The sequence below is a fragment of the Rissa tridactyla genome, chromosome 1 (genome assembly GCF_028500815.1).
Source record: "Rissa tridactyla isolate bRisTri1 chromosome 1, bRisTri1.patW.cur.20221130, whole genome shotgun sequence".
NCBI classification, from domain to species: domain Eukaryota; kingdom Metazoa; phylum Chordata; class Aves; order Charadriiformes; family Laridae; genus Rissa; species Rissa tridactyla.
The window spans coordinates 173,233,923-173,256,673 of record NC_071466.1 but is presented as its reverse complement, the minus strand read 5'-3'; the positions used below and the strand labels follow the sequence as shown (position 1 = coordinate 173,256,673).

Here is a 22,751-nt window from a genome sequence, read left to right as displayed (position 1 = left end):
TTGTACAATTTATATGCAGTATATAAATATGTTTATTATACTAGTTCTGTTTGCCAAATACTGCTGCTTTTCAATGATCAAAAATAAATTATTAACCCTGTGGTACCCTTAATCTGAAAACATTAGAAATTTGCCTTTATTTATAATGTATTCATTATAAATAAATACTTTCCTGATGTATTGTATCTCTTGGTTTTGCTTTCTGAAATATTTAATGAAGAAGCTTTGAAACCATTTTAGGGATTTAGGAGGTGTATTCCCTTTGACTTAGTCTGCACGTGTATTAGAGAAGAGCTTAGAAAAAATGCTGTGATCTTAGAGGTGCTCCCATTTGAATTAATTGTTAAATCAAGTTCTTGAGTCATTTTTTTAGGAGAATTCAACCTCAATCATTTGATAAGTTTTAATTAATTAAATGTTATTAAGTTCACTTTGCATCCATGATCCTGGTAGTTGCTCAGAATTCTTTTTAATTATTGGTAGGAAGTCTTCAGCAAACTGAAAGGTATTAGTATATATCAGAGCTATTAGTTGGGGATATCATATATGTTTCTTATGTATAAATTGTAATTCAGTAATTCTGTCAATAAATTTTTGAGGTCCTTTGGGCTGAAAAGTGAGGTCTAAAAATGCAGGATAAATTATTTTTATCACCCAAATTTACTATTTTTTTCTGAAAAACCTGGATGGGGTAGATTAATCCTAAACTAACTTAATTGTGTTCCTTGATGAAACAAAATGAATTAAGGAATAAAGGAAATGCTGTGGACGTCATGTATCTCAGTTTAAGGAAGGTATTTGTGTATTTAAGGTATTTGATGTGGTTCCACGTTATATGTTCAAAGGGAAAATTGACAGTGGGTTAAATTCACACAGTATAAAAAAAAAAAAAAGATAAAATATATGTATAACTTAAAGAAAGAGTAGCAGTTGTTCAGTTAGACTCATTAGTTACCTATCTAATTTTGGACCTTGCCTCTGTTGAAGGCCAGTATGTTAAGTTCTCAAACATACTAGTTTATATTCCTTCCAGAAATCATAGTAATTTTTTATGCCCCTGGCAACTAATCTTTCTTTTCTGTTTCTTCAGGTTTTTTGGGGTGGGTTGTTTTTTGTTCTTTTGTCCATTCTTGTCTGATCACTGCTAAAATCTTAATCTCTGTGGTACCTTATACCAGTAAGTTGCAAAAATAGGTGTGTTGGAATGACCTTTTGCTGATTGTATTTCCTACCTTTCAGTTTCTCATAAACTTACCTTGCTTTTGTAAAAAAGGACAGGAAAAAAAAGTTCTTTTTCCTTGATGTATAATTTCTCTGTAGTACAGACACATGAGCCGTGATGGTTAGTGGCTTACAGTCAGAGTTATGCAAGATTCAAATATCAGTCCTATGTTCATTGGTATTTTTATTAACTCCATAAATATCGGTGTGAGTTGCTGTTTATATTTTTTTTAATACTCTCCTGAACACTGGTAATGTAGTCAGCACTAAGTTGAAGGATGGACACAGAAATATTTTGCAAGAATTGAAAGTTAAGTAATTATATTTTTTTATAAATAGCTAGGCAGGATGAATTTTTTTATACTAATGTCCAGTTTGTGAGTAGGCTATGCCAGTCATCAACTCCATTCTATCATCCTAATCTGGTTCTGGCCAATCAACGTTGGGCCTTTAGATGAGTCTCCTATATATTTTCATTGTCTACCTATCATCACCATTTTGTGGTTTTCTTTTCTCTGCAAATCTTAAACTTTATTTTCATTGTACTTGTGTTGTGAACTACGATCTTTTGACAGAGGTTTGGAACTACCAGAATTTGAAAGGAATGCAATGGGAGCTGTGCTTTTAATTGTTGTTTAAAATACTGCACAGAATTCTTAAGTCTCTTCTTCACAGAATTCTAGTCTTTTAGGGAGCTTCTGATATCACTAAAACACTGCTTTCCAGGGGGAAAAAAAAAAACCAAACAAAAAAACAAAAACAAAAATTGGACCTGAATCTTGTCATTCCTTAATCACCCCCAAGTTCAAAAAATGGCCCATAAATACTATTTCCACTACAAAACATTTAGTCATTTCATTTCTTGGATAAATTCAAACTTCACCATTCTGTCAGTCAGTGAAATTAAATTAATAAAGTTTAATAATGCCTTTCTCACAGTGGAAAGACTTCAAACTCAAAGAAAAACAACCCAAACACAGTATCTTTTTTTCACTTTCCTTTTTACATCTCTCAATTCTCATTTTTCCTCTTGACAGAACCCCCACCTTGATTTTTTTTTGCCTTCCTTTCTTTTGATAAAGAGAGTTGTTAGAAAGACTTCAACTTTGTTTTAAGCAGTGTATGGTACCGCTTCACTTCTTTAAGAAGTTCCTGCTTTCCTGCTCCTCTCTCCTTAGCATTAGTATTGTCTATATATTCTAGTTCCATAGCTGCTGTCTTTCATTTAGGATTTGTAAACTCCCTGTGTGCAGTAAACATCTCATTTTTAAGCTCTCTCTTCATGCCTGTACTCATATTTTACCGAGGGATTTCTGGTGGTGTTTTTTCTTCCCTTCTTTCTTTCTTTTTTTTTTTTTTTCTGGCTTATGCAGCCTGAACTAGAAGTTTTCCATGTTATAGAAACTGAGTAAGAAAAATCTTAGAAACACGGCATCAAGTGTGGAGGTACTTATTTAGTAGTCCTTTCAGTTTCTTGGTACTTACCTGCTTAGTAGACTTCCTAGAAGCTAATGGTAAAATTTATGCTTTCTCCTTAGAAATGTGTAGAAATGCTGTAAACCTATAGAGAATATTTGTGGTAAAAATTACTTATTATCATCAGCAAAACGCTGAACCCAAGTTACCTTAGAAATCACAACTGCTGCCAAAATTTTAGAAATAAAGCTGTCTCTTCTGTGAGTCACATCTGGTTATATAACCACATGAATGTTAGTGGGCAAGTATTTTGTCCAATAAAAGATAGTGAGATGATTCCATACTATTAATATTTTTGTGCTCAGAAAATGAAGGCATAAAATGGTTGAGAAAGGGATCTACAGTTCTGAAGTAGTTAAAATTTACCAGACTTTGATACCTAGTAGAAAAGCATGAATATTGTTTTGAACATCCTTTCAACATATTTTTTCCATGCAGATACCTCTGTAGACCTCACCAGAATACAAAATATGCCACAGAAAAAAAGCTGTCAGTTAACCAGACATTAAAGTGTAGCATATATTTACATGGTCAGAGGACAACATTAGTTAGAAAATAATTAAACCTATGTTATAGGCTGAAAGAATGCAAAATCCTCTGTCTGGAAACCCATCTTAGAAAGACATCTTAGAATAGAATGATACCTAGGCAAAGAAATGTGCAGAGAGGTGGGATAATTTAGCAGTGACGGAAATCTATTTGAATTTGAAGTTCTTTAATAACTTCCAAACAAGAGTTCACTCATATCCTGAGAACTTATGGTGCTTGTAGATAAAGCTCATAATCTTAATATTGTGTCATATCCAAATTTTTTGTCTGACATTGATGCCTTCTTTTAAATAATCAGTAAGAAAAATCACTGTCTTAGAAATTAATAAATCAATACAGTACTCTTCATTCTATTTTAAACATTCTTCAGTATACTGAACTTTACTTGGTGTCCTATATGTGAAAATACACAGCATAATGGAACTTGTTCATATGCAGACTTAGATACTAAAACCTACTTTTCTGTGTATGGTAAATGGATGGTGCTGATAGGATACATTTTATCCACATGAGAGAAAGTATTTGACTACAGATTCAAGAGTTTTGGCTGTTTTTTCCCAGTTCTGTCACTAGCCTGTTAGTTGATTTTGGGAATGTCATTTTGAATCTATATACACACATTCTCCTATCTGCAGAAATAATAATCATGATATATACCATCCCTGTATAATGTTTATGTATCTCCTGATGAAAGGATGACAGCATCATTATGTTTAACTGTTAGGAAGGGGCCTCCTCCGCATTTGTGAACTGGATAAACTATTTGGAAGCTGCGATGTCAACAAAGGAGTAGTGTTACAGATCTGTGTTACAGATACACAGGTACAGCCATGCAAACAACAAAGTATTTGCAGTATGGTGACAAAACCAAGGGATGTGTCAAATGGTTGAATAATTAGTTCACAAAATAAAGATAATTGGTGACAATGTAGGTCTAACTCTCATTCTTTCAGAATTTTTTAAATTCACTAATTTATTTTTTCTTAACCGTTTTTTTTTTTAAGAGAAACCAGGTTAAAAAAAAAAAGACAAAATCCATTCTGAGACATTGACTTACATGTAAATTAGATACCCACTTGAAACCTTGGAACCATTAGACCAACTACAAGGATTTCTGTCATATGATATGAGTAAATAATAACAAATTTAGCTTTCCATTGCTGTGGGGTATTTGTCAAGTAGCTTCAAAAATATTTTTCAAGTCATTGCAGAGAAAGACCCAGTAATGAATGTTGGGCTACTAGAAATTGTTGCACTGGATGGCAAAGATGTGTCTATGGATCTTTCCATGTTTTTTTCCTTCTAATTTGTCTCTTTTTCGTTCTTGACTTTTCCACACTTGTGTTTCCTCACCCTTTCCTTTACTATGAACAATTCTAGTTTCTGCTCCTCCAACTTCTTATTCCAGGATAAGCTTCCTTTTCCATCCGCTCTTAGGCTTCCTTTCCACAGTGGCCATTGAGTTTTGTGTTTGTTTCCACAGATCCTTGTCTGATTACCTTTTTCCTCTCTCTCTCTATACAGCTATTCCTTGCCAGTATTCCTCAGACTCATCATCTCCTAGTTTAAATCTCCTCCAAATTTGGCCAGATTTAGTCTACTGTTTGGGCAGATCTTGAGTCTAGACTCTTAATCTACTTATTCCTGTATCCTTTTTTATCATCACCTGTATTTTCACTTCTTTTAATTATGTAAATTCTGAGAGTTATAGCCAGTCTAGTGCCCCTTAATCCATCTTCCTTATTCTTACTCAGTTCCCTGTTGCCAGTTCACAACTTTTTTCTTCCCTGTGTTTTCTCTCTGTGCTCAGTGTTAGTCTATTTGTCAAGTCATTCTAGTCTCTTGTGCCAGCTATGCCAGGGTATTGTTTGCCAAGTTAGCCTTTGTTTCTCTCACCTTAACTCCAAGTCAGTCTCATTTCTCTCTCAGGTTTTAATTCCAACCCTCTGCCTCGTCTCTCAGTCTCCTTCAAGTAGGAGCTTTGGTTCTTATCCTTTCCATGGTTCCTGTAGCTAGGCTCCATCTGCCACAGAGAGCATGAAGCAAGCAGGCTTTTAAGTTCCCTGACCTAGCGTGATCTTCAACATTATTTTTAGGAATAGTCTTTTTTAACTCCATGTAACATCATGGTAAAGCACATTTCCATGCTGACTGATATTTTAGGGAATATAGCCAAAAAAATCAAGAACATCTCCTCTGATCATGTAGAAACTTCAATTTGTATATACTTGATCCAAATTTGGACAGATCCTAAAAGCAAGGGCTCTGTTACTTGGCGGACTTCAAGTCCCCTCTGCAAAGGGCAACATAAATATTTCACATATTTTCTTAGAAGTGACCGACCTTTCGTAAAACTTTGGCCAAAGGCAGATACTTAGTATGTAAAATTTCATCCTAAGTGGTCAAAATTGGGGAAATAGATAAGGAGCTTAAAAATAAAATAAATATTGGGCTTTAATAACCAATGGTGCTAAAAGTCCAGTTTGTAGTTAGGAAAGTGTTATATATTACAGGAACACATTTGGAGCGTTATGTTTATTATGTTGTTTATTTTAAGTGTGTAGAATGACAATTAATAAATGTTTATAATTTAGTCTTGATAAATGCTTATCTGTCTGAATTCTTTCATTTGACTGAGTCACATTTTAGAGTTCAGATTATCCAAGTATGTAATTGTCAACATGATCTGGTTGGAACAGCATGAATGTTTGATAAACAAAGATATTTAATCTCAGTGTTTCTATAAAATTTTAAGATTAGTCTCTAGTCCTACCAACTTGAAATCAAGGAGATTTACAGAAAAAAAATCATTATTTGCTTACAAAAAAAAGTAATTAATCATGACTATGTTTTATCTTCAGATCTCCATATGTAAAGGAGCTATATCTTCACATATCATGTGGGATTTCGTATAAGGCACTCCTGAGGCTTCTCAATGCTATTCAAATATAAGTGTGAAACAGAAAGAATTAATGTAAAATTGCAATACAGTAAATATGTTTTTGTTTTGATGTAAACAATGCAACTAAAAGAAAATTTTGATCCCACTTCACTATTGCCATAAGTAACAATACTAAAAAGTAACTTTTCTGAGATTGTAGCGTTTACCATTTTCACAGATCTGCTGAACCTCGCTTCTTTCCAGAGCTTAAATTGATGTAAACGCTTTGCTGCTAAGGATTCGTTCTGGTCACTTTCATTAAAATGTTGAAGTTTTTTCTCCATGCCTTCTTATGCTGTATTTGCTCTTAAGTAATACAATATGGTAAGGACTTTGAAATAAATTATATCTCCAGACACACAATGTTAGGTGGATCGATAAATGCCCTATGACGTCTACTATACATCATAGAATTTCTATCATAACCTGTTTAACAAAGCTTTTCTTCTCGGACACCAAGAATTTCATTCAAAGCATTTTACATATTGCATTACTTATCAAAACAGAGGATATGTAAACCTTGACATTTGTTAAAAGACCCAGGCTTTAACCAAAAAAGACCAGAACAAATCAATAGCAGAAAACAGATTAAACAACAGAAAAGTGACTGCTTAGAAATAGAAGCATGTTAACTTAACCCAAGACAAGCTTTCAGCACATGCTCCAAAGAAATGGTTATTTGATATATACAGGCACCTGAAAAGCTCTCAGACTATACTGGAGATTCGTATAGTCAAATATCACAATTAAAGGAAAGTACAGTAAATAACTGTTACAGCCTGTCTTCCAAAGCCTAGTTTGGGATAGGAGAAGTCAAATTGCTTTTCTTGGCTAAGATTTTGTTCCCATATGAGTGGGTATTAGAATAACTGTACATCATGTTAGATTATACTTAGTACACTTGCCAGGTTCTATTTAATTCTAGTACCAGTAATGGTAAAAATGATTCTTGTTATTATTATGGTTGTGAAAAATATCGGTACTTTATAGAGTAAAACCAATGTAATAGTTCTAATTTATATTTGTAAAGGTACTTATATATGGGCTTGAAACAATGTGAATCTTTCTGTTGTTGCCTTTGGGTAAGGCTTGCTACAAATATGCCCATGGAACGTAACGTGAAAAGAAAGTATTAAGATCATGCTTACAATTATTTATGAATCACAAATACACATGTGCATACCTATGTGTGTATATATGCATACCAGTGAAAGATATGCCTTACAGATCTCTCTATATTTATAGCAAAATGTTACTTTGAATGTCACCTTTTATTTTACCAACCAAAAAAGTTATAATAATAATAATTTTATTCAGTCGTCTATGCTAATATGTGAGCCATTCATTTGCAAGACACGTTGCAGTTTAAGGAAAAATGGAGTTATTGCAAATCCGAGCTCGAAGTAAAAACTGTTCACGACATTAGTAATGCTGTAAGAGAAAGCTATAAGCTCTCTCAAAAAACACTACTGAGGTGTAAAGTAAGAGTTTCAAATAAAGTACACCCTGAAGAACAGTTAAAGGATCTCAGAGGTTTTTAATATTTTCATAATACCTAAATACCTTGCAGCACTTCAGGTGCACGCTTGGCAGAACACTTTTTAAAATGCAAAATGTTTTCATTTGCTATCAATCATTGCTTTTTGGTGAATCTTTGCTTTATTTTTATGTACATTGAACTAAGTATCCTTCACACTTTTTATTATTTTCTCCCCTTTTCATAAAATAAAAAAAATTCATGAAGTGATGAAATCGCACAACTTCCCCTGAGCAGGTATAAATGTGTTTATGTCCAAGTAAAAGTAAAGCACAATAAATATAAGTAAAGACAACAAGTATAAGTGAAACAGGTATAATAAGGATTCAGTTACCCATTCATTTTTATATGTTTGTTGTTTGGTTGTTTGTTTAGAAAAACAAGGCTGTATTTTTAAGGAACATTTCTAGGTTCAGTCTCTTAATTCAAAGTGTCATCCCTTGTCATCCCTTACAAGACTCTCGTCTTCCCTCATCCCCTTGATCTAGACAAAATTCTAACCATTTGGTAATGGAGCTATCTTTATTGAATATTTCTGAAGGAAAGAATTGCCTGTTTGAATAAGGTAGAATCAGAAAACTTGTTGTAAACACAGGTATTGACAACAAAATAAGTGAGTTTTAGTTTTAATTTGCATGTAATATTTTTAGTTCTTGCAAGACTCTACCTAGATGCTTACTTTATACTTACATGCAAAGCTGCTCTTACACCCCAAGAGTGTTCATATGTAGATTTTCACTGAAATGGCAAAAGACATGAATTAAAAATAAGTATAGTCATTTGTGGGCACATGTATGATAAATCATAGAAGTCCTATATTTGCAATGCATTCCATTCCTATATTTTCATTTTTCTTTCTGTTTGTTCTTGCATTGAACTCCACCAGAAAGAACTGCAATAATAATATTTCTCATATTTGACTAATACCTTAATTGTAAATGAGATGTTTCTTTGCTTTATGTCACTTTTTTTTCAATCACAATTAACATTTAAGCCACTAGCAGTCTGTAAGTATAATGTCTGAGAATTAGGTATAATACGAATAGGATTAACCAAACTTCACTATGCTTATATACTGATCTGACTTATATCTGTGTTTGAGAATTCTTCTTCAGGGAATAGGCTGTTGGATCTCCATGCCAATTCTGCCTTTCATCACTCCAGTTAGACCAATGCTGATAATAATACCCGTCTGTTAGTACTATTTAGTAGATATCAAAAGTGCTTTATCAGAAGAGCAAGCATAATTATACCCATTTCAAAGATGGGAGCATAGGAAATGCAAAGGAAGGGATTTGCAGTGATTTACAATAAACCTGTCTTGTTGCTATTTCATTCTAAATTAGTTGATCATTCCCTACAATGGTTTTATTTTATTTGGCTGAAAGTGATGAGAACTGTGTGAAGTTTGGAAAGAAAGAATAGAGAGTAGTCTATGCTTTGATTCAGTTTGTCTATATAGTACTATGTAATAAAGTTCAAAGCAAGCCCTAGGAAGTCTAACCAGCACTTCAGACTAGATAAAGAAAAAGAGAGCTGTGACTATCAGACTTTGGGATAGCCTCTGAGTTGTTAAACTTGCTTTCAAGGGAGCAGAAGTTTTACACCTTTAGAGTATCTGGGATTTTGTGAAAATACCTTTGGGCTAAGAAAGTTATCCTGCTCTATTACTGAGGGTCTACAAATCCTGAGCGGTGATTCTTACAAACATCCAAAACGCTGTTTTGCCAGACAGCTTATATGCACTCAAGATTAATAAGTTATTACATTTTACTCACAAAATATTTGACTATGCTACCCTCTAAACAATGTATAAATCAGTTACAATTAAAAATAGAAAACAATAAATTTTTGAACTTTTGACTCTGAAGTTTAGACAAGCGCAATTCATGCTATGACGGATGTGGCTGTTATTCTGCCAAAATAAAAGGATATATTAGTAATTTATGAAGACTTTTCACAAGTTTCTTGTAGCAAATTACAGCAAGTCTTTGGGGATTTTTTTATGGAATAATGATATACGTTTCATAGTATTGGAAGGGCAATATGATTCCTTCCAATGAAGTACATACAATTATAAGTGGAAAGCCAGAAAACCTACATTTACAGATTTCTGAAGTCCATCATGAAAATAATAGTTATCAGTACAGACAGGTTCATAAACAAGTGAGGTTGTTAGTCCAGAAATAATCCAAATTAGGCAATTGGGTTGTGGTTGACTTCCTCTTTTGCTACACTGACTTTATCACTTTTAAACCAATTTTCAAGTTCATTATTGGTGGCTTTGTTCTGGCATTTGTATTTATTCTGTTTTAAAAATAACATAATAAAAATATTTGTTTTGTCAAAATACAGAAATACATAGCTGGTACGTCTAGTTTACCTTTAGCATTGTTGCAGCCTTGAAGATGAGCGCATAGGAAAGTCAGGCTCAAGCATAAATTGGCCCCAAACTTGTTTTCCAGTCTAAACATGCAATAGCTATTTCCTTTTTTTTAACAAAGAACACATTAAACACATTACAGTCTTAAATCTTTTTGTTGTTTAACAATGTTTGCAACTTCAGAAAACATCTTTTTAAATTAAAGAAGGAATGCAATTTTAAAAATATTATTACCATGTTAGATCTATTTTGAAGTTTCGCTAATTAACCACTTAATTTACTAATTTGAGGGTTTCAGCCTTCAAGTGAATACATTATGGTTCCCAGTCAAAAGAATTAATGGAAAGTTTACTGCCTGATTAAATAACTTTATTCTTTGCTCTTTAACAAAAGCCATTCTGCACTAGAGATATCTACTACCATTTGAAGTGTTAAATAAAAGGATCCAAAGGCAAGGAAACTGGGAATCCTCTAAAGGCAAAACATTAGTATTTTAAACCTTTATCAGGTTGACCTAGAGTAAGTTATATATTTAAAAGAAAACAAAAACAATTGGCTGTATCTGTTGAGCCACAAGAAAACAGAGATGGTGTCAAAAATACTTGAAAGCTCTTGACTGCAAAAAGAGAGAATTGTTTAGTAAGATACATTTGCAATAATTTAAAACTCAATAAAATAGGGAACTGTAGGCTGGGAAAACTTCCTGACATTTAGATCTAGCAGACTACAGGAAAGCATCCATGAAAAAACAAAGAAGTTGTTGCTGTCTGAAATTCATAGCTATGTTGCATGTATTAGTAGACAGACTTATATTCATCGATACGATTTAAGTTTGGGGTTTTTTAATTTTTTGGGACTATTTATTGTGAGAAATTTAATTTTGCTATTAAAAGTACTAAAAAGTTAAAATATCAAAAATATATATGTAGTCACCTTTTCCTTTGATAGATAGAAAAAAGATGTTTGTACAATTTTTATTTGGTAAGGTAGCATGCTAATTTAATATATATATAAATATATATATAAAGCCTGCTGTACTGTGAACATCATATCATTCTCTTGCAAAGTTTGAACTGTCTCGCACAAATGTTTTCTTCCTTGTAGATGTCTAAGAAAGATATTTCCACCTGTAAAGTGTCGGTTTGTGTAAAATAAAGATCATACCTTTGGTCAGGTCTACTGGTTATTTTATTTAAGTACTTGTCTTAAGTATTTTGTAGAAACTATTGTCTTAATTACTTAAGTGTCTGCATGCATGACAATAAAAGGGATTATTTCATGTCTTTCTATGTGTACTTAAACTTTCTGTGTCGCAGTTTGTCATCAAAGTTTAAGTATTCCCTGCTTTTTTTAAAAAAATCTCTCTCTTATTTGGCCTAATGTGAAGAAACAGTAACTTGTTAATTAGATATATCTTCTGAACTAGTTCTCCATCCACTTCAAGGATGAATGACATTACTAATTTCTGTGTCAAAAGCACTGCATATCTATATGTGTTTAAAATATGTTCAAAATGGACAGGTAGTAGCACATTTAAAAATATAATTTTGTGTAGTAATTTTACTGTATATTTTGACAAGGAGTTTGTTTTTTAAAAAGTACTACCTTGTGAAAATACTCATATTACTTTTAAAACAGTGAGCAATACATAATTGTAAAAGTTGTATGCTATCGAATTAGAGATATTAATGTATACTGTTATTTTTAAAAGAATACGATGCAGAGAAATTTAGGGAGTTTTGTTTGTTTGTTTGTTAATTCCACATGTCTGTTTATTGTTTAGAAAAGAATATATCTACTCCAGAAAAATCATGTTTGGGTCCATCTCATAAAGAACGGATATCATTTCGAGACCATCCAGTGCAGCTCAGCGGAGGATGGGGAGCAGGCAAAAAAAGGCAAAGGCTTAAAAATATTAACTGAATATTGGAGATAATTTAACTAGTTGATTTAATCAAATATGGAGAGCATATGAAGAGCTGTTTCTTTTTAAGCCTATGAATATCCATTCTGGGATTCTCATTTATTACCAATATAAACAGTTTCAGTTAACGACATTTGACTTATTTTATTATACATGGTTACAGTGGTTTGGGGTGGGGGTTTTTTTGGTATTTTATACCTGTCAGTAAGTTATCATAGTTTGTGTTTTCAATTGCTTATATGTTCATGTCGTGTAGAATGCAGAACTGATTAACTCTATAAGGATTGTTGTACGGTGAACAAGTTTAGGCTTGCTTATAAGAACTGGTTGAGATGTGCAAATGTAATAATGGTTCACGCTCATGTGATGTATGTCACATATCAAAACACTGAATTCTCATTTTCTCACAAATAAAATACATGCTTGCAAACTGTGTTGTGAGCTATAACAGACAGCAATGCCATTCCTAAAGAAGCCTGTTTAGAATATTTTACTGAAGCAGCAAAAATTCCCAGCAACATACAAATGGTGGGGATGCACTTACTGTTTTTTAGTAATACGAGAAGTCCTCTAGAGCTTTCATCCTGAATTATGGTCATAATATGATAAAGCAACCTGTTATAGTTTTATACTTTCAAGGACTTCTAACATATTCCTAGAGGGCTGAAGAAAAAAATAAATTTATTAAATTCTCATTTTGTTCTGGGGTAATTTAACATTACATGTACATGACACTGTAAACCCAGCTTTATTTGTTCATGTAGCCAGGCTCCTCCAAACCCATGTGTAAAAGTTTTGTGGTGCAAAGAGATCTACAGAAAGAGAAGAAATACTATTTCAACTATTCATGGGTATCTAACTCATTACTTCTAGCGAACGCTTTGTCCATCAACGTACAGGACAGAAAATGTTCCTTGATTTCAAAGCCTAACATTATTTTAAAGATTTCCACTTTGAGGGTAGAAGTTGCTAATTGGATCTGGAGAAGTCTGCCTTTGGTATTTCCTCATCTGGTTTTGTCCAATATTGTGAAGCCTCAACCCCCTACAGACTGAGAGCGAGGTGGGGAGGGTAATGGGGCTTGAAACTTCAGTCAGTAAAGAACATAAATTCTTATGTTGTGGCTGTTTTTAAAATGTACTTAAATTACATATGACATTGTTTTGTGAGGCACTTTTTATGCTGACATACACATATGACTATGGATTGAAAGCAGTTATCTCCATTTTTGTGAATACTTGCATTCCTTTTCAGATTAAAAGATGGCGGATCTCATGGTAAACCTCCAGTAAATAACCTTGCTTGTTTGAATCCCTGTGCTGGTTTTGTTATCATTTTACTTTTCAAAAGTCAGAGAAGATTTCTTTACCTTTCTGAGGAATAACAATTAGTGAAGGTTGCTCGGCCTGACTGTAGAAATGCTGTGGTTGTCAGCAGGCTATAAAATACCATTAGATGCTTTAGTTGTCTAGTTAGTTTCTCAATGCATATAGTAAGTGTTAAACTGAATTTCCAGATCTACCATATAATGACTTTTAAATCTCACCCGCAAAGACTGGAGCTTCTGTGGTTTCAAGTGTATCATCAAGGATATAAGTTTTGTAGAAAAAAACTTTGTTAGTTCAAAATGTCTGCCACTATACGTGGCAGTGTGCTCAGTAAATAGATACACTGCTTTTACGGGTGTTAACGGGAGATCAAAATGCAAAATCAAGCAGTTCACATTTTGACGCTTCTTGCAGATCATTCCCTCTGTTTGTCTAGAGTGTCCGGAATACACTGCACATCACCACAGTTGTAGATAAGAGATACTTGTATTTCAGATTTCATAAATCTTTCTATGTCTGTATCATCTATATCTATCTGTATATCTAAAAAAGATCTGCTGTATAAAAGTTGTCATACCAAATCTTTTTTGCTTTACATGTTTTTCTGAATGAGAAATACCTCCAAGCCTAAATAAAATGTTTTGGCAATATTTTTAAAGGCATTTTATTTTGAAAAGAGAAAACACTAGGTTTTAAACATACAATTTACTAAATTACAAATTGGAGTGACAATATTCGCTGACATGCTTTTTCAGGTCCATAATATGCTTAGTCTGCTGTTCCATAAATTGATATTGTCATGCATAGGTTAAGTAGTACACCAAACAGAAATTAAATTATAAAGTATGCCAAAATATGTTGCTGTTTTCATTATGTAACATTGCAATGTGTAATAGGATGATGTCTTATTATTGTATCCAACATTTTTTTTTTTAAGAATTGCAGTGTTGGATGTACAGTGTGGTCAAATATAGATAAACACGCAAGTTGCAACTTCTGTTCAAGCTACCTGAAAGACCTTTATTGCTTTCAGGAATAAGGTGAAGCAACCCTAAATCTGGGCAAATGCCTGCTGTTCACAGTCACATCTTACAGTATGTAAGGTCAGAGGTAACACGGATGCTACACAGGGTGACATATTTATGACATTAATTTTTCAAGCCCTATTCTGCACAGCAGAAAGCCGTTTCGTACTTTCTTTGTGTCGTTCTTGGGTTTTCTTTTCCTTTGCTCTTTTTTCTTTTTTATTGTCTTTATTTTATTTTATTTTATTTTATTTTATTTTATTTTTCCTTCTTTTCTTTCTCCCTCCAGCCCTAGCCCCCTGATACAGTATTTCCCATTTAGGACAAGAACATATTCTTAAAAGTGAGTTTCTCATGCAATCTCTTCTGATGCCGGAGCGGCTGTGGGTCACAGTGACAGCCCAGGAAAACCTGCACGACACATCCCTGAAACTGCATGTTTCTAGATGCATTACTGCCTTTGTGGTGCTCCAGACCTCTTCGCAGCTCACTACCATCATCTCCTCGGCAGTTTTTTCTGTTCTCTGTAGTGCCTTTAACACGAAAGAAATCGTGTCAATAAGCCGTTTAAAAAATCTTCTTTGGATGTATGAAGCTCGAGTCTCGGAAATGTAGAAAAGTAGTCATTCAAAATTAAGAATGAAAAAACAGAGGTGCATTTATGCATTGATCCTTTGATGGGTGTCATTCACCAAACCGAATTGAAAGGCTTTCTACCAGCTCTCCTGAACGGATCCCTGCTGTGTTTTTTCCTGTGCAATTTACCTGAAGGTCTGCACAGTGGCTCGTTAAACCCTCGTTTGAACGGTGGCATTAGGAGCATCATTACCTGCTGCACCAGAAAACTGCTCCCCAAAATGCATATTCTGAATGAGAACGAGGTGTTAATGGTACTCAGATAACCCACACCTGAATGACAAAACACTGTGAGGAAATGTTTCTCACTGAATAACGGGCAGATTTTCCTTCTTACATGCTAAGACCCTCTTAAACAGTAACCGTGCTGACTCAAAAGATTATTGCTCAAATAGAGTTCTTGTTTTAACAGATCTGTAAATAGCAGATATGTATCCTATAGTATCTACAGCATAGACATTGCTTTGGTGCAGGGTGAGTCTGATTTAGTAAATAATTATAATTAGCAATAATCCTGTTATTCAAACATACATTCATTAAAGGAATGATCGCTGTATGTAGTGTTTACATTTTTCAAAAACATGCCACAAGTGGCGTCCAAATCTGGCCTCGGACATGTGCGTGCAAAACTACCACTTGGTCTCCCACTGCAACTGTTCTGTGCACTATGAGGAATATACGGGATTAATATCCTGTTGATTTTAGTGTCATATCATCATGATAATGGCAATGTGTATTTATGGAGGTACAGTTTTTCCTTGACACACACTGGAATTATTCCTATTAGCATTAACGGAAGCCAGGCTAATATTCTGGGACACTGTGCTATCTTAATATGCTTTTCTTTAATGAGAAAAACACATACGAAAAGTAGCTATTACCACATGGCTGCAAAAAGGCAGGAAAGGAACTCAACCATATTATAAAAGATTGAGTAGTCTGATATCACATCTGAGACCCAAGCTGTTTGTAATTAGCTGTGTTAGATGGGAAGAAAAAAAAATGCCATCAAACTTTGTTGTTTGGTTTATTTCTTTTTACAGTCATAAGTGAAAAACAAATTAATTTTATTTTTATAGGAGCTGCGAAAAGCATAGGAGCTTTGACTAGTAGTCCGTGGAAAGCAAGTGAATCACAGTCACTACTGATTTCATCATTGCATAAGGTCTTAGGGGATGAAAATCTTGGCCCACGGTGAAATACCACAGCACTCATTAGAGCCTGTGATATATATATACACACACACACACACACACATATATATATATGAAAGTAGAATGTCAGGTGGTCATGGATGTAGCTGTTGTTAAGCAGGAATGGAACACCTCTTTCTTCTCACACAGAGGCAGAAAACTGTGCCTGGAGTAGGGGAAGAGCCATGGGTATGGCCTGCAAGTAACGATACAGATCAGTCCAAAGCAGCTGTTGGGTCTTGTGGAGAACTGCTTCCCTGATTTTCAAGTTAGATGACGGACAGGAAAGTGCTGACCACATACCCTTGGATCCATCCTCAAGCCGCTTTCCGGGTGCCAAGTTGTGCTGAGGGTTTGTTAGCACTAAAATCCTTAGTGGAGAGATGTTCATGAAGTTCCATGATGGCCAATGGATGGGGACTGGGTTTTCAAACAGATTTTTAGCAGAAATATCGTGTAACTGCCCCAGACTGGCCATCCTTACAAGGACTGGAAGTTGAAATGAATGACATTATGAGCTGCACTGTTATTTGCAGAGCAGTTGAACAAATGGATTGTTCTTCATGAGCACAGATGGACTTTCCCCATTATTTTGGTGACATAGACGCTGACACAATGGGTTAGCACATACCTGGCTGCCAAGGACTAGCATTTTTTCCTCTCCTTCACTTGAATGGTAGAAAGATTTATTTGAAGTTAGCAACCTTGTCTTCGTTTCTTAGTTGATTGATTTCTATTTATATAGCTAGTTATTTTTTTGCATCAAACACTAAAGGAACCCAAATACCCAGGTAGATGCAAAATTACTTCTGGCTGAAATGCAATTGATATCTCTTTAACAAATAGCAGATAAGAGCATTTTATATTGGTAATAACCAATGGCGATTTTATCACGTCTTAACTCACAAAGTTAAAACGCGATAAAAGAAATGGTTGTTAATAGCTGAAGGTCGAGTTTTCTTTATTCCTAGCGCATTCTTTTGTTAAATTACTCGTAGACGAAGAAAGCAGAGATTAGCAATTATTACTTTTTTTCTTTTCTTTTTCTTTTTTTTTTTTTTTTGCGAGGCATTACTTCAAGCCTGAACGCAAAAAAGCACCATCAATTAGCTGAGCCACAGCCGATGTGCCCGACCGATATCCTGAAGTACAAATCAGCTTTTTAGGAGAGATCGCTATAGCTATTTAGTTAAAATCCTAATAAAGGATAAATGCCTCTATTTCAAGTCAGCCTAATTTTCTTTGCTTGCGAGCCACGCTCTGAAAAGGAGAACGTAAAAAAATAAAATAGACTCTATATTCCTGCTACATTCCGGTCATTGGATGAGAGCTGTCCCTTCAAAATTGCATGTTTTGCAATTTTGCCACCGTCACCACGTGTAGGAGGTTCGAGGGGGTTATTCTTTGCGAGAACACGTCAGCCATAAAGTTGACTCTAATTTGCCTGATACGTTGCCATTCGCGCGATTTAATTCATTTCTCCAGCAATTTTCCTTTAAGCGGCAATGCCCTTAATGTGAGAAAAAAAGGCGTGCCGTGGGAAAATAAAATCACGGCTCGGCGAGCGACAGGAGAGAAGAAGAGAATCCATCGAGCGCTCAATAAGCGGTGATTTTCTGGTGGCTTTTTCTCTCTTCCGTCGCAGTTTACTCTTAATTCGCGGCTCCTGTGGAAGCTACCGCGGGGCGAGGGAGGGCGCTTCGTGGCGCTGAGGTCGGTGTCGGCTCCGGAGGAGCACAGAGGGACCTGTGTCTGTGAAATCCTTACCTACAGTTCGTTTCCCCCTTGACGAGCCAGGGCTTCATTCTTCCCGGCGAGTTCGGCCCCATCGATTCCTGTGCGGCTTTTTGCCCGAATAAAAAGCCAGTCGCAAAGAGCCGCGTTTGACGCAGCCCCTCCGCGTCGGTGCCGTTTTCACGGGCGGTTAATTGCAGGTAATGGCCGGGGAGGTGGTTGGGTTCGTGCACCGAGCAGCTTAGCCGTGTGCCGGGTTAGGCTCAGAGCCTCGACCAGGGCGGTGCGGGAAGAACTTGTCCCTGCTCTGGAGGGATGCCCCGGCTGTGGTGTCAAGTGATCCGGGGGGCGACCTGCTTTCTCTTCGCGGCTAACTCTTGCCCTGCAGGCACGCTTACCGCCACCTTCGCTTTACCTGATTACTTGGTAACACCACCCCCCGGCCCCACAGACACAAATAAGTGGCTTTCCTGCTGGGTCGTGTTCGCTCCCCACCACCCATTGCTGCCTGATACCCTCTAGAAACAGCCACCGCACAAACGGGCTAGGGAAAAGGTCTCTCCCTGTGACATATGCCAGGTACGGGTTTTGTCAGGAAAAGTGAAATACTCCACAGCAATTTGTAATACAGTGGATTAATTTTGATTGCCCGGGGTGGAAACAAAAAGAAGACTGTCTCTAACCATAGACTGGGGGCTGGCTTTATTTGCCAATATCAATATTTGTGTGGAAAGCTTAAAATATGTTGTTTTTCCAAGAGCTGAAGTTTTAAAAGGGGAGAAGGAGGAGGAGGAGGCCTGTGGATGAAATATTAGCAGCATATCGGTTAACCGCTAAGTCCTTTTTTGTATTCATCTGGCCGTTTCTGGTAAGAAGGGCAGAGAGTCTAAAGACTCGGGGATAGATGCTCCTTAATGCACGCTGGCGTTTCAAAAGATATAGGCAGCTCTCAGCGAAAGACAAAATAAGGCTGAGACTGTACAGAGCCGTGTGCCGAAAGACCAGAATAAAATCGCTCTGTGGCTTTCAGCATCGATGAATTACGCATTTTTTATCGGATCTAGCACACATCGCGTTGAAAAAAAAAAAAAAAAAAAAAGTAACGGCTCTTTCAAACGAGCTAGCCTTGAAAACCAGCAGTCCCTGTCAAAACGGCTCAATGCATCCGCTTGTTCGTGCCTCCAACTTGAACAGGGATCTATTTCTTAGCTCCTGTCCCTTCTGTCTCACACCTTCCTTTAGCTTCGTGCTCAGAAACCAGAATGTCGAGCCATATTTCATGCCATAGGAGAAATCAATTCATCTGAGATGACAAGGCAGCCCCCTACACACTCTCCAGGCCCCTCCGTACATTCGGATCCTCGGGGTCGCTCCGGTAATGTAGCCCATATATTTTCGGAATTGTCCCAATATTAATCAAACTGCCAGCAGGGAAGACCGCGTAACTCGCAAAGGAGAACATTTCTTTGGGTTTGCTCGTTTGCAGAGGTGCGCTAATGCTCTCTGCCCTACAGTCAGGGCTCAGTCAGTTCGCGATAGGAGAGCGAGAAGGTGTCGCTTTTAAAAAAAAAAAAAAAAAAAAAAAAAAACAAAAACACCAACCATCTTTATTTAGACTTCTATATTTAAAACTCATAATCAGCTCCTTTGGGGGAGCCACCCCTCCTTGGAAATAAATTCCCCGGGAGAGGGGGAGAAGCAAATGTTCACCCGTAACATACTGCATGACATACTAGCGAGCTTCTTTGCAGGTTTGGATTTTTCTCCTAAGGCGTCTGTTTCTCGGACACGAGGCATGGTGGTGGCATTTCGCCTTGCGTGTACCTCTACAATTTGCTGGAAAGCACGGCAGAGCGGGCGGGGGCAGGATTTGGGTTTTTAAGTGCAGATCCAGCTGCTGGAGCACAAGCCCGGCTGGGCTAATTCCGACAGCAGGTTTGTGACACCCCCCCCCCTCCCCGTAAAGGGGGGTGGGACAAACGCCTCCTCCAAGAACCGCGCCATCTCCGTCTTGAAGAAGGCAGAGAGAGCCTGTGCCTGTCTTTCCTAGGATCCCGAGTGGGAAGCCGGATCCTACTCTTACACGAAGTGCGGAAGAAAATTAAAAACCGGATCCGAGAAGCATCTTTAGGAGAGCAGATCCCTTCTTCCCGATAGTGCTAAACCGCACGGGGCTTTGAGTCCCACGGCCCAACTTTCAAATCCTTTCTAAGCTTGATAAAGGGCTACAATAGCAGCCCGATAAAGCATAGATTAAATTCTTGTAGGATTTGTTTTTATAGCACATATGTAAGTAGGATTCGTTTTAATTTGAACTAGATCAAGATAAGAGATTAATGCTTTTATAGAGCATCTCTGCTGAGATTTCCTATGAGGCTAAGATTAAATCCACACACTAAATATTATCTCATTCCATTTTGTGTTGAAAGAAACGTTAGACGGTTTAAGAAGAGTCATTACGTGTTGGAAGAAGAAAATTGTCGAGGTTCGTCCAGCTCTGACAGCAATCCCGCTTTCCTAACGGGCGGAGAGGGACGGGGGAACCTTCCCATTCACCAGTTTCTGGTCTTCCCCCTCAATATGCCTTTGAGGCACATGAAATCTTCCTTTTATCTGTGCAGGTGTCACACAGGGAAACTCCCAAACAGCTGAGGTGCTGTCAAAGAGCCAAGCTGCAGGAACCGTGAAATGATCGCTGTCGTTATGTTTTGGCTGGTTTGTGGACAAAACCTGGGAGCTTCTGAACCTCGAGTCCGGGCTGGGAAAGGCTCCGGGCTGGGAAAGGCTCCAGGCTCGGGCCCAGCGTAATGAGAAGCGACGCATCACTTTGCCCGGGCGCACTTCTAGGAGGCGAGCGGGGCTCGACGGTCTCGTCTTCTGCCCACGCAGAATTAGCATTAAATTACCAAGTAGAAGGGTAGTCGATTTGCTCCTGCACTTTCACTTGTCGCTGACAATGTAGATCCCAGGCTTTTGGTAAAGTCACTCCAAACAACGTCAATTAAACACTTCCCCTCCGAGCGGAAAATCTGAAGGCTACCCACCTACTCCAGCGCCGATTTTTGTTTGTTTTCTTAGGTGAACAAAAACTGCCCTTTAAGAAGAAAGTTCGTTAAACGGTCGGAGATTCGAAGCACAATCGTTACTTTTATACATTAGAATAGTGATGCTTAACATACTTAAGAAAAAAAAAAAAAGAATCTAACAGCCCCCCCCAACTCTAACTTCTTTCAGTGTTCATTGAGATGTATTGCTTTTTTTTTTTTTTTTTTTTTTTTTTTCTGGCAGTGAGAATACTTCACATGATTCTTCTCACAAACAGGATGTCTGGAAAAATTATAACCCAGCCAAGCTAGATTTTGAATCTGTAATTCGCAATTTGCCACATTCCGCTGGGAGGGAGATGGGGAGCGAGGCGCGGGGTGTCTTTTTACACCTTCTCTCGCCTCGGCAGCTCAGGACGCTCCTTCCCAGGACCGGGCGACAGAGACCGGGGCGCTCCTTTGTCGGATGGTCCCTCTGTAGCCTTAACTCCTGAACCGACCCGATGCAATGAAGTCTCTGGGTCTGAACGTGAAATGAGCAACTAGGCAAAGCCTCAGCAAGGAAAAAAAATAAAATAAAAAAAAAAATGCTTGTGGAAATAGTGAACCATTTGAGCACCTGTTTTTCGAGATAGCCAGTTCTCTTCGTATTTCATGCACCCTCCTTCCTCCCGCGGGTTTTGGGGGTACTCGAGCTCACTCAAGGAAATGCATCCCTCCCCTTATTCCCCTGATGCCAGCCCCAGTCGCCCCTTACTGTGGGGGCTATTCCCCCCGCGGGAACACCCAGCTCTCATCTTCATAGCTTCCCTTGCCATTTTTCACGGATAACTGGAGTGTGCATATGTGGAAGGAAGCGAATAATACGCCCAAAATTCGTTTAGCCCAGTCCCAGGTAGCGCTGAATTTTTTCCCATTCAGTCCCTAAGTAAATTTCATGTTGTAACTTTACTGTAGGGAAGATAAGTGTTGGTGTGAAATAGATTGAAAAAATAAAAATGTCTTCTCTGTGTGCTGACACCCATAGTTAAAAATCGGCAGTAGAAATGGGGAGGAGGGGCGGGGGAATGGGGATTCCTGGGCATTAGGAAGGGAGATCCTCGCCCGCATTGATGCCGTCCTCACTGTTTTTAAACAAACGCAAGAATTTGAGGAGAACTGTTAAGGAGATGCCTCAAACACGTAGTATCACCGTTTCGGCTGGAAACTGCCACCCAGAGCAGCAGTGACAGCACCAGCGGAGGACCCGGTAACGACCCCCCTGGCCAGGGCGGGCTGTCTCGTACCGTGGGGGACCGGCAGCGGACTCGCACGTTCCTATTTCTGAAATCCGTTCACTTCTCGGCAGCGAGACACTTGCGGAATTTATGCGGGATCCTCGTTCCTACTCTCGGGTCTGTAACTTGTGATCTCAGGAAAGGGAGGAATGCGAGAGGGGAGGTGGGGGGAAGGCAGCCCTCCTTCCCCGCAGGATCGCCCCGCGGGTGCCGAGGCGGGGAAGCCTCCCGCGGTGTGCGCTGCCGGCTTATCTCAGGGGACAGGCTTCCCCCGAGGAGCTCCTATGCGCTGCAGGGGCGAGCTCCTTCACACCACCTCTGGCCACGAAACGTCTCTCCATCACACATAACACCCTTTCACAGAAGGTTTAGGAGATACTCCATCTCTGGAAACACAGCGGCACATCTGCACGCAGCTCTTAATAACCGGGCTGCCTGGCGGAGGGAGTCAGTCCCTGAAGAAAGATGCTTTTCAAAGCTGTC

General features: G+C 37.7%; 1 protein-coding gene across 1 annotated transcript in view; it reads left to right on the top strand.

The window, feature by feature from the left end:
• LRRIQ1 (leucine rich repeats and IQ motif containing 1) overlaps positions 1-12,030 on the top strand; it is a 116,088-nt gene extending 104,058 nt beyond the window's left edge. The window contains exon 27 of the mRNA XM_054219113.1: positions 11,891-12,030. Within this exon, the coding sequence (XP_054075088.1) occupies positions 11,891-12,030 (140 nt within the window). The remainder of the gene's footprint in view (positions 1-11,890) is intronic.
• The last annotated feature ends 10,721 nt before the right edge of the window (positions 12,031-22,751 follow it).